This window comes from Carcharhinus amblyrhynchos, chromosome 6 (assembly GCF_965287045.1).
Source record: "Carcharhinus amblyrhynchos chromosome 6, sCarAmb.v2.hapA, whole genome shotgun sequence".
Lineage (NCBI taxonomy): Eukaryota > Metazoa > Chordata > Chondrichthyes > Carcharhiniformes > Carcharhinidae > Carcharhinus > Carcharhinus amblyrhynchos.
In genome coordinates this window covers 94,287,216-94,300,135 of record NC_137329.1, presented here as the reverse complement: position 1 = coordinate 94,300,135, position 12,920 = coordinate 94,287,216, and the positions used below count along the sequence as shown (strand labels likewise).

Genomic DNA, 12,920 nt, shown 5'->3' with positions numbered 1-12,920 from the left:
CATGCAAGAAGAGTAGGGTTAGAAGAGACACTACTTAAGTAATTAAAACGAAACTGTACAAAAACAATTAATGAAACTAAAAGATGAAAAGCAGCTAGGATCTGAGAGGTATTACTCGATTTTCTCAATATCGTTGGATATTGACTATCATTTCTGGCAAAGGATTGGGGAGTGGCTAATATTACATTCTGGATAAGGAAATAGAAAAGGTATAATTCAGGAAATTATTGACAAATTGCCTTACCTCAGTTGCAGGTAAACTTTATGGATGAATTTTATAAGTTTGTATTGGACATTTTTTCTTGAATGGACACATTGGACATGTCTTTTCTTGTGGCTATCTGGAAGCAGCATTTACTATTTTGCGCTCAACCCCATTTGAAATTGTTTGTATCTTTGATGCATCTCACCTACTCTCTGGCTGTTCATTTGGTGTTGATGTGCTAAAACAATTTATTGCACTGTGGTGCTTAACCTCCATTGCTACACTTTCTTTTAAAGCTCTCTCTTTCCTTCGTTCAACCTTATAAAGTATTTTTGCATTTTCTCTTATGCATTTCATGTGTCCTGTCACCTTTTGTCCATGTTCATGGTTTCTTTATGTCTCACTTTCCCTTTGCTTGGAATTTATTTAAAGTCATGTTTGTTTGCTCCGAGCTCATTAGCTTTAAGCTTGAATTTACCCTGCATGCTTAACATTCTGCCTGTGAAGCTTTATTTTAGGAGGTGGTCACACCCCTTAGGATAGGATCTTCTGATTTGGGAAGTGATCAGGGACAGGAGGGACAGGGATTGCAGCTGAAGCTGGTGAATAAACCCAGAGGGCTGGAGGGCAGGAGTGTCAGTCTCTGCAATTGTCCAACAGGTTTTGAGGTTCTTTCAGCTTATTTGGATGAGTGTGGGTGCTGCAGTGTGAATGAGCTGAATGAGCACATTGGTACAGGGAGCCATTCAAGTCGTGGGGGGGGCGGTGGTGGGTGGGGGGGAACACATAAAAATGTAATGGCAGTAGGGGACAGTATAGTAAGGGGGACTGACACTGTTCTCTGTAGCAAGGAGCAAGAGTCCAAATGTGCTGTGCTGTGTGTCCAGTAAGAAGTCTCACAACACTAGGTTGAGTCCAGTGCCAAGATTCACGACATCTGCTCAGGACTGGAGGGGAACCTGCAGTGGGAGGGGGAAGGTTCAGTGGTCGTGGTCCATGTAGGTACCAATGACATAGGCAGGACAAGGAAGGAAGTTCTGCACAGTCAATGTGAGGAGCTAGGCACCAAATTAAGAATATCAAAGGTAATAATTTCTGAATTATTCCCTGAGCCACCTGCAGATTCACATAGGGTAAATAAGATTAGAGAAATGAATATGTGGCTTACAGACTGATGTGGGAGACATGAGGCACTGGCACTAGTACAGGAAAAGTAGAATCTGTACCATTGGGACATTCTATACCTGAACCATTCTGGGGATGATGCTCTAGCAAGCCGCATAACTAGAGAAGTGGAGAGAGTTTTAAACTAAATAGCGGGGGCAAGGGACCAAATTTGGGAAGATGTCATAAACCAAAGAGCAGAGACAAGGCAAGACAGATTAGCACTGATATGGGAAATGATAAACTGACTGACATGAAGGAACAGAGAGTACAAATCTAATAGTAAATCAGCAGATAAGGCTAGATCCTACAAAAATAATAAAATGCCAAAACTTGAGGCACTATATCTGAATGCATGTAGCATTTGAAACAAAACAAATGAACTGATAGCGCAAGTAGAGTAAAGTGCTGAGCCTGTGTAAACTCAGTGGGCCAAATGGCTTCCTTCTGCACAGTAGGGATTCTATGATTCTATGAGAGGAAAACACATTCAAGGCTAATATTTTAAACTTAAATAAGGGCAATTATGACAGCATGAAAGTGGAGGCAGCTAAAGTGAATTGGTAAATATGCTTAGGGGAAAAATCAGCAGATATTCAGTGGCAGTCATTTAAAAGGATATTTCAGAATACACAGAATAGACACATACCAATGATAAAGAAAAATTCCAAGAAGAGGACCCATCATCCGAGGTTAATTAAAAATGTTAAAGGCAGTATTAAACTTCAAGAAAAAGAATATAATTGCACAAAGGCGTATGGTAGGTCAGAAGACTAGAAAGAATATAAAGAAAGAATATTAAGCGCAAAAGGATAGTAAGGGATAAAATTGGTCCTCTTGAAGATCAGAGTTGTTGGCTATGTATGGAACCAAAAGATATGGGAGAGATACTAAATGAGTTTTTTGCATCCGTATTTACTAAGGAAATTGGCATGGAGTTTATGGAAATAAGGCAAACAAGTAGGGAGGTCAAGAAACCTGTACAGATTAAAGGAGAGGAGGTGCTTGCTGTCTTGAGACAAATCAGAGTAGATAAATCCCCAGGACCGGGCAGGGTATTCCTCGGACCTTGAAGGAGACTAGTGTTGAAATGGCAGGGGCCCTGGCAGATATATTTAAAATGTCGGTATCCACGGGCAAGGTGCCGGATGATTGGAGGATAGCTCATGTTTTCCATTGTTTAAAAAAGGCTCAAAAAGCAATCCAGGAAATTATAGACCAGTAAGTTTGACGTTAGTGATAGGTAAATTATTGGAAGAAGTACTAAGAGATAGGATCTACAAATATTTGGATAGACAGGGACTTATTAGGGAGAGTCAACATGGCTTTGTGCATGGTAGGTCATGTTTAACCAATCTATTGGAGTTCTTCAAGGAGGTTACCAGGAAAGTGGATGAAGGGAAGGCAGTGGATGTTGTCAACATGGACTTCAGTAAGGCCTTTGACAAGGTCCCGCATGGGAGGTTAATTAGGAAGATTCAGTCGCTAGGTATACATGGAGAGGTAGTAAATTGGATTAGATATTGGCTCAATGGAAGAAGCCAGCGAGAGGTAGTAGAGGATTGCTTCACTGAGTGGAGGCCTGTGTCTAGTGGTGTGCCACAGGGATCAATGCTGGGTCCATTGTTGTTTGTCATCTATATCAATGATTTGGATGATAATGTGATAAATTGGATCAACAAATTTGCTGATGATCCAAAGATTGGAGGTGTGGTGGGCAGTGGGGAAGGTTTTCAAAGCTTGTAGAGGAACTTGGACCAGCTAGAAAAATGGCTGGAAAATGGCAGATGGTGCTTAATGCAGACAAGTGTGAGGTATTGCACATTGGAAAGGCAAACCAAGGTAGAACATACAAAGTAAATGGTAGGACACTGAAGAGTGCAGTAGAACAGAGGGATCTGGGAATACAGACACATAATTCCCTAAAAGTGGCGTCACAGGTAGATAGGGTCGTAAAGAGTGCTTTCGGTTCATTGGCCTTTATAAATCAAAGTATTGACTATAAGAGTTGGAATGTTATGGTGAGATTGTATAAGACATTGTTGAGGCCGAATTTAGAGTATTGTGTGCAGTTTTGGTCACCTAATTACAGGAAGGATATTAATAAGGTTGAAAGAGTGCGGAGAAGGTTTACAAGGATGTTGCCAGGACTTGAGAAACTGAGTTACAGAGAAAGGTTGAATAGGTTAGAACTTTATTCCCTGGAGAGTAGAAGAATGAGGGGAGGTTTGATTGAGGTGTATAAAATTATGATGGGTATAGATAGGGTGAATGCAAGCAGGCTTTTTCCACAGAGGCTAGGGGAGAAAAATACTACAGGGCATGCGTTAAGGGTGAAGGGGGAAAAGTTTAAAGGGAATATTGGGGGAGCTTCTTCATACAGAGATTGGTGGAAGAGTGGAATTAGCTGCCAGATGAAGTGGTGAATGCGGGCTCACTTTTAACATTCAAGAAAAACTTGGACATGTACATGGATGAGAGGGGTGTGAAGGGATATCGTCCAGGTGCAGGTCAGTGGGATTTGGCAGAAAAAAGGGCCAAAAGGCCTGTTTCTGTGCTGTAATGTTCTATGGTTGTAATGACAAAAAGATTGATAAGGAGGGAAAGCTAGAGTATGAGAGAAAACTAGCTAGAAACATGAAGGTGGACAGTAAGAGTTTCTGTAAATACTTAAATAAGAGTTAACAAAATGAGCATTGATCCTAGAGAAAGCGTGTATCTGGGGAATTAGTAATGGAAAGTAGGGCAATGGTGAATGAATTAAATAGGCATTTTGTACCTGTCTTCACTGTAGCGGACATAAGTAACATCCCAGAAACAGCTGTAAATCAGGAAATGAAAGGAAGGAGGAGCTCAGGGAAATTAATATCACCAGAGAAGTGATATTGAGAAATTGTTGGGTAGACTGACAAATCCCCAGGTCCAGGTTGACTTTGCCCTAAGATGAAGTGCCTAATGAGATAGTTGATACATTGGTTTCAGTTTGCCAAGATTCCCTAGATTCAAGGAAGATTCTTTTATATTGGAAGATAGCAAATGTAACTCCTTTATTTGGAGAGGGAGGGTGACAGAAAGCATGAAATTACAGGTTAGTTAGCCTATGTTTGTCATAGGGGAAATATTAGAAGCCATTGACAAAGATGTTACAAGGCACCTGGAAAAATTCAAGGCAGTCAGGCAAAGTCAACATGGTTTTGTGAAATAGAAATCATGTTTAACCAATTTATTAGAACCCTTTGAAGAAGTCACATGTGCCATGGGTAAAGGGGAACCATTCAGTGTACTGCATTTAGATTTCCAGAAAGCATTCAATAAGTTGCCACATTAAACGTTATTACATAAAATGAAAGTTCATGGTGTAGGGGGTAACATATTGGCACGGCTTGAAGGCTGGCTTGCTAACAGAAACGATCACAGAATCATAGAATCTCTAAAGTCAGAAGAGGCATTTTGGCCCATTGATTCTGCACTGACTGTCTCAAAAAGTATTTTACTCAGGTCCTCTCCCACACCGTATTCCCATAACACCACACATTTAACATGGATAATCCATCTAACTTATACATCTTGGGACACTAGAGGGCAATTTTGCGTCGACAATCCACTGAATTCACACATCTTTGGAGTGTGGGAGGAAACCCACACAGACACAGGGAGAATGTACGAACTCCACACAGGCAGCTACTGAAGGTCAGAATTGAACCTAGGCCCCTGTGAGGCAGCAATAGAAACCACTGTGCCACCAGGCTGCCCTAGAAACAGAGAATTGGCATAAATAAATATTTATATAGTTGGCAAAAAGTGACGAGTGGTGTGCCACAGGGATCAGTGCTGGGGCCTCAACTTTCTGCAATTTACATAAATGACTTGGATGAAGGGACTGAAGATGTGGTCGCTAAATTTGCTGATGACACAAAAATAGGTAGGAAAGTAAATTGTGAAGAGGATGTGAGGAGTTTATAAAGGGACATAAATGGGTTAAGTGAGTGGGCAAAACTTGGCAAGTGGAGTATAAAATGGACAAATGTGAAATAGTCCATTTTGGCAGGAAGAATAAAAAATAATGCATTAGAAGCAGTTCAGAAAAAGATTTACTAGACTATTACCAGGAATGGAAGGATTGTATTATGAGGAAAGGTTGGAGAGGTTAAGGTTGTATCCACTAGAGTTGAAATTAAGAGGCAACTGGATTTAAACCTTTAAGATCCTGAGGGATATTGCTAGGTTGTATGTGAAGATAATGTTTGCTCTTGTTGGAGTATCTACATCACTGTTAAAAATAAGGAGTCAATTATTTAAAACAGAGATGAGGAAAATTTCTTTTTCTCAGAGGGTTGAGAATCTCCAGAACTCTCTTCTTCAAAAGGTGTGGAAGCAGAGTGAATATTTTTAAGGCAGAGGTAAATAGATTCTTGATGAACGGGGAGGTGAAAGGTTATTGGAGGTAGGCAGGATCGGGAAGTTGAAGTTACAATCAGGTCAGCCATGATTGTATTGAATAGTGGAGCAGAGTTGGAGGGGCCGATTAGCCTCCTCCTGCTCTTAATTTGTATATGTATGTATGTATATGTGTATGCACTTTGGTGAATTACTAGAGGAATGCCAGCACCAGTGGAATTGTTTCTCAGTATTCTGCTTCATCAGAACATAAGAACATAAGAAATAGGAGCAGGAGTAGGCCATCTAGCCCTTCGAGCCTGCCCTGCCATTTAATAAGATCATGGCTGATCTGTCGTGGCTCAGTTCCACTTTCCCGCCCTCTCCCCAGAACCCTTAATCCCCTTGCCTACCAAAAACCTATCTACCCGTGTCTTAAATATATTTAGCGAGGTAGCCTCCACCACTTCAACGGGCAGAGAATTCCAGAGATTCACCACCCTTTGAGTGAAGAAGTTCGTCCTCAACTCCATTCTAAACTGCTCCCCCCCTTATCTTGAGGCTGTGCCCTTTAGTCCTGTTGTCCTTTCTGAGCGGGAAGAATCTCTCTACCTCTACCCTATCCATCCCTTTCACTATCTTATACGTCTCTATAAGATCCCCCCTCATCCTTCTAAACTCCAACGAGTACAGACCCAGTCTATTTAGTCTCTCTTCATAGTCCAACCCCCTCATCTCCGGTATCAGCCTCGTGAACCTCCTCTGCACTCCCTCCAAGGCCAAAATATCCTTGCGCAAGTGTGGCGACCAGAACTGCACACAGTACTCCAGCTGCGGCCTCGCCAGTGCCCTGTACAGTTGCAGCAAGACCTCCCTGCTTTTATATTCTATCCCCCTCGCTATAAAGGCCAACATTCCATTTGCCTTCCTGACCACCTGCTGCACCTGCAGACTGGGTTTTTGCAACTCATGCACAAGGACCCCAAGGTCCCTCTGCACCGTAGCATGCTGCAGCTTTTCACCCTTTAAATAGTAATCCCTCCTACTATTATTCCTGCCAAAGTGGATAACCTCACACTTGCTAACATTATACTCCATCTGCCAGGACCTCGCCCACTCGCTCAGCCTATCCAGATCCCTCTGCAGACTTTCCACACCCTCCACACAATTTGCTTTTCCACTCATCTTCGTGTCATCAGCAAATTTCTTCACCCTACACTCAGCCCCCTCCTCCAGATCATCTACATAAATGGTAAATAGCTGAGGCCCCAGCACCGATCCCTGCGGCACTCCACTAGTTACCAACCGCCAATCAGAATAGCACCCATTGATATCAACTCTCTGCCTCCTATTAGACAACCAATCCTCTATCCACACTAACACCTTATCCCCAACTCCATGCCCCCTAACCTTCTGAAGCAACCTTTTGTGCGGCACCTTATCAAACGCCTTTTGAAAATCAAGAAACACCACATCCACCGGTTCCCCTCTGTCTACTGCACTAGTCACATCATCAAAGAATTCCAATAAATTCGTCAGACACGACTTCCCCTTAATGAATCCATGCTGCGTCTGCTCTATCAAACAATTCTTCTCAAGGTGCCTCGCTATTTCTTCTTTGATGACAGATTCAAGTGTTTTTCCAACAACAGATGTTAAACTAACCTGCCTATAATTCCCTGCCTTTTGCCTGCTACCTTTTTTAAACAGCGGCATAACATTAGCCGTTTTCCAATCTTCTGGCACTTCCCCAGAATCCAGCGAAGTTTGGTAAATAATCACTAAGGCGTCTACTATCACCTTTGCCATTTCCTTCAAAACCCTTCAAATAAGGTCAAGCGAAAATTGGTAAAAAGGAATCATGTGTATTTTCACGAGAGACTTATAATTAAGTGTAGATCTTTAAGGAAATGAAAATCAATCGTACAGTAAGATATAATGATCATTTTGGAAACTTACGACTTTTTAGTTCTTGTTAAATGATTTTCTGCTCTTTGTGTGTACGGCTATTCAGGTGGAAAGAACAGATGAGACAAAAGAATCATAATCATGATGTGAATGAACAGTTCCTTTTCCATGGAATCACTGATCACTCAATTGTTGATGCTATTTGCTACCAGAACTTTGACTGGGGAAGCTTCACACAGGATGGAACTTTATATGGAAAAGGTAGGCACTATATTACTAACCCCTTATTATTAAGCTTTATGAAAAAAACCCTTTCAGTCTATGTGGAAATAAAGAACCATTCTTCAGTAATACAGTGCCTCTATTGTACACAGTGTATTGACTTTTGCCCTGAAGGCAGAATAGTAGAGAAAATTGTAATTTATTTACAATATCTATGGAATTGACCATTTTTTTAAAAAATATTTGAAGAGAGTTGGAGCTAACACATAGCCCCTTTTAACTCCATTCGCAACTGGGAATGGATAAGAAGACCCGCCATTGTGCAGGACACATAAGTTGTAAAGGGACTAAATGTAATTTTCTTGGATAAAGTACTGTTGATGAGATCTAGCAACCCTTGACCTGAAATCAGTAGCACCAGGAAGGAAGCTAAGAATGAAGCCAAGTGACTGACAGAAACAAAAGTGCATTGCAAACAGAAAGGAGGGCTACAAACAGAGGAGCTGGAGGGTCAAGACAATCATGCACAGATGAAGACACAGAGGGTAGGAATCGTAGCAGGCAAGGGACAGACAATGGAAAGGTCTATTGACCTCAGGCAGGATTTTCTGGTTTTGGGGCAAGTGCGGCTGGAAAATCCCACCCAGCAAAAGCAGACATAGGCAGGAGGAGAGTCACAGAGTTCTGGTGAGGAGATGAAACAAATCACTCTCAGGAAGAGGTCAGCTTTTCTGTTTTCCGGGACTCTTGGAGAAACTATGTCATCTGGCTAAAATGTCTAAAAGCTGGAAAATTGTGTGATTAGCTCAGAGACACTGCTGGGTGTTTCCCAGATCTATAGAATTATAGAATCCCTATAATGCAGAAAGAAGCCATTTGAGTCTACACTGACTCTCCAAAAGAGCATCTTACCCAGGCACACCCCACCACCTTAACCTCATAAACCCACACATTTACCATGGTCAATCCACCTAACCTGCACACCTCTTGGCTATGCGAGGAAACTGGAGCACCCAGGGAACACCATGCAGAGACAGGGAAAGGTGTAAACTCCTCACTGATAGTCACCCAAGGTCAGAATTGAACCTGGGTCCCTGACACTGTGAGGCAGCAATGCTGACTACTGTGCCACCGTGCCACCTGTTGTAGTCAGTCAATTGAAAAGGAATTTTTGAAAGCCACAAGATCAGGATTGTTTTGACCCAGAGGTTCACAAGAATGTCATTGTTGACGAAATCCATACATGTGATACTCAAGAGTGAAAGCTATTGTTGGATAAGATTCATGACTTAACCTACATGAATAAAGAACAGTGTTGTGGAATTGTGTAGTTCTGCAGTACTTCACATCTGCAGGGAGTGATACAAAAGCTTGTGGTGATGTAAGACATATCTTTGTTGTATCGATTGTTTAGAGTGAAATTTATCTTTTACTTGAAGCATAATTTGCCTGTTAATTCATGTTTTGTTTTCATTAGTTCTGATTGGTTTTAAATTAAAAGTTAGAACATGTGAAATCTTGTTGATAATTTCTTTATTTGTGGGCCATTTGTTAGATTTGATATTCTGATTTATGGTTCCCCATGGGGATTATAACCTGTACATACATCTTGCAACAATCATAGATGAATCTCACTTCATTCCATCGCTAGCAATGTCTACACCAGAATCATTCTGAACTATTTAGTACAAAGTCTCAGCCAGGATGAATTGCCATAGAGTCAGCACAGTTTTAAAAAAAAGATGAGGAACCACAAAGATGGGATTTGCAATTAGACAGCTGCAAGAAAATTACCAAGTGCAGAATTACAACATATTTGTTGACCTGCATAACCAAGACTTTTTACATAGTTGACACTGTTGGAAGATAATGGAGGATTTCGGCCACTCTAGGAAATTCATCATGATGATTCAACAGCTTTCTGATTCCATGGTTGGCATCAGACACCAAGGTGTCTGAGGATATACTTTGCAATTTCCTGTTTACTCTCAGTTTGCACTAGTTGCCAACTCAAAGTAGGGCATGCACTTGCCCAGGATGGGCTCCAGCATGGACTTGATCTTAAATGCAGGCAACAACTTTGTGCTTATGATCAGCATAAAGGAAACTGAAGTAATATCCCAGCCTGCTCGAGGAAAGCCCTAATATGAGCCCAAGAATTCAGTCCATGACCACAACCTGTCAGCAGTGGAGAAGTTCACTTACCTCAGCACCACACTCTAATTGAGCCATCTATATTGATGACAAGAATTGCTAAAGAATGTGTGGCCTACAGCAAAATTCAAACATCGATCTGAAAAGAGCAGTAAAATTTCCTATCAAACTGAAAGTCTATAGAGCAAAAGCCCTGTACATTCTGCTATATGCAGACAAGAGACTGTGGGGGATATTCTCCCAAAAAGGTTCTAAGTGCTAAATTCGTGGGAAAAATGGTGAAAGTCATGATTGTTTTTTCAGTGGAAGTTCAGACTTGAATCTCCCACACTCTGTGCAATGCAGAGGTCACAATCGTGAATATCACTAAAAGATCAAGGTAGTGGGGTCTATTCATGCCAGAGTCGAAAAGTTCCAGGCCTCAGCACACGCACAGTGGCTCCAATCTTTCAGCCTGCAGTTTGTTGACCAGCTCAATTACTGGCCAGCACGGGACCCCCACAGTGCTGCCCCTCCAGCCCTCCCCACAGCCTGATTGCGGCCCCACGACCATTCCCAGGCCAGCCCCGACCCCACCCCATCCCGGAGTCCTCTCATCTCCAGCCCACCCTCCTTGTAGCTCTGACGAAGGGTCATCCAGACTCGAAACATTGACTCTATTCTCTCCACACAGATGCTGTCAGACCTGCTGAGATTTTCCAGCATTGTCTGTTTTTGTTAGGGAGTGCTTGTTGCTGCCTGTGGCTGAAAGAAATGTAATGCATTCCGTATTCCAACAAGAACACCCCTCATTTTGATGGGCATCATGCCGCTGAAAAAAAATGTAATTACTGAATTGCTAATGGGTTGGTGATATCCAAGACTAAATTGGAAAGTGCTAATCCACTATCTATACAATAATATAAAGAACAACACAGCACGGGAAACAGGCCCTTCGGCCCAACGAGCCCGCGCCGCCGTCCCACTGTCTCAGTGACCTATTCATGATTTTAGTCTACGCCTAATGTGCGAGGATCAGGGAGGTCCAATTTAGGGACAATTTGTTACCCAATCAATCAGCCTAAAAGCACATCTTTGGGGATGTGGGAGGAAACCGGAGCACCCGGAGGAAACCCACGCAACCACGGGGAGAACGTGCAAACTCCCACAGACACAGGCCCAAATCCATGTGTCCGCACAGCAACAGAGATAGTCTCTGAGCTGTCATGTTGCCCTCGAGATGGTCCAGTTTAAGCACACTAACGACATGAAGCAATAGGCAACTCCCGAAGCAACGTCCAAGAGCAGCCCACTACAACCTGCCGCATGCATGCCCCTTGCTGGTTAACAAGGTGGACTTAAATGCCTGTGGAGACAAAAAATTCATTATTAAACAGGCAAAGACTGTAACATCCCTGAGGTAAAAACGGAATCCCAAGCCTACAATGTTTAGTAAGGCCTGCTATATCCCCCTTTATGTAGCCCGCTCATGTGGCTGTCTAAGTGACTCTTAAACAACCCTAGCGTGCCTGCTTCCACCACCTTACTCGGCAGTGCATTCCACACCCCCACTACCCTTTGCGTGAAAAACTGCCCTCTAATATTTGTCTTATACCTAGCCCCCCTCACCCTAAGCCCGTGACCCCTCGTTCTATCCATTTCTAATAGCGGAAAAAGCTTTCCACCATTTACTCTATCTATCCCCTTCATAATCTTATAAACCTCTATTAGATCCCCCCTCAGCCGACGTCTCTCAAGGGAAAACAGCCCAAGTTTGTTCAATCTTTCCTCGTAAGACAGCCCTTCCATACCAGGCAGCATCCTGGTAAATCTCCTCTGCACTCTCTCCAGGATCTCTACATCCTTCCGGTAGTATGGCGACCAGAACTGGACGCAGTACTCCAAGTGAGGCCTAACCAACGTTCTATACAACTGCAACATCAGACTCCTACTCTTATATTCTATACCCCTTCCTATGAAGGCTAACATACCATACGCTTTCCTCATCACACTCTGCACCTGCACCGACACCTTCAGGGACTTGTGCACCTGCACCCCCAGGTCTCTCTGCGTATCTATACTCCGGATAGTTCTACCTTTTATCGTATAACTCCCCTCCACATTATTCTGGCCAAAGTGCATCACCTCGCATTTCTCAGGATTAAATTCCATTTGCCATCTATCTGCCCAATCTACCAGCCTGTGTATGTCATGTTGCATTGCCAGGCACTGCTCCTCAGTACCCGCCAATCCAACCATCTTAGTGTCATCAGCAAATTTGCTGATCACACCACCTACCCCCTCTTCCAAGTCATTAATATATACCACAAATAGAAGAGGTCCTAGTACCGAGCCCTGCGGCACACCACTGGTGACAGACCTCCAATTGGAAAAGGAGCCTTCCACTACTACCCGCTGTCTCCTCTTCCCAAGCCAGTTCTCCACCCATCTACATACCTGGCCTTGTATCCCATGAGCCTTCACCTTTTTTATCAGCCTACCATGAGAGACCTTGTCAAACGCCTTACTGAAATCCATATAGACGACATCAACGGCTTGTCCTTCGTCAACCGTTTTTGTCACCTCTTCAAAAAATTCCACTAGATTCGTAAGGCACGACCTCCCTGTAACGAAGCCATGCTGCGTATCCCTAATCAGATTGCAGCGCTATCGGTTTGACCCATTTAATTGCAATAAAAATTACTTTGATATTATTTAATATTTGAGGTTTTTCCACTGAGTTGTAGAGTCATAGAGTCATAGAGGTTTACAGCATGGAAACAGGCCCTTCGGCCCAATTTATCCATGCTGCCCTTTTTTTTAAAAATCCCTAAGCTAATCCCAATTGGCTACATTTGGCCTATATCCCTCTATACCCATCTTACCCATGTAACTATCTAAATGCTTCTTA

The 12,920-nt window shown here is 42.7% G+C and overlaps 1 protein-coding gene across 2 annotated transcripts in view; it reads left to right on the top strand.

Moving 5' to 3' along the window:
• The window catches only part of LOC145344131 (protein mono-ADP-ribosyltransferase PARP12-like), a 69,342-nt gene that overhangs the window by 52,226 nt on the left and 4,196 nt on the right, over positions 1-12,920 (top strand). For both annotated transcript variants that reach the window (XM_080191003.1, XM_080191001.1), the window contains exon 11: positions 7,761-7,915. In XM_080191003.1, the coding sequence (XP_080047129.1) occupies positions 7,761-7,915 (155 nt within the window). The remainder of the gene's footprint in view (positions 1-7,760; positions 7,916-12,920) is intronic.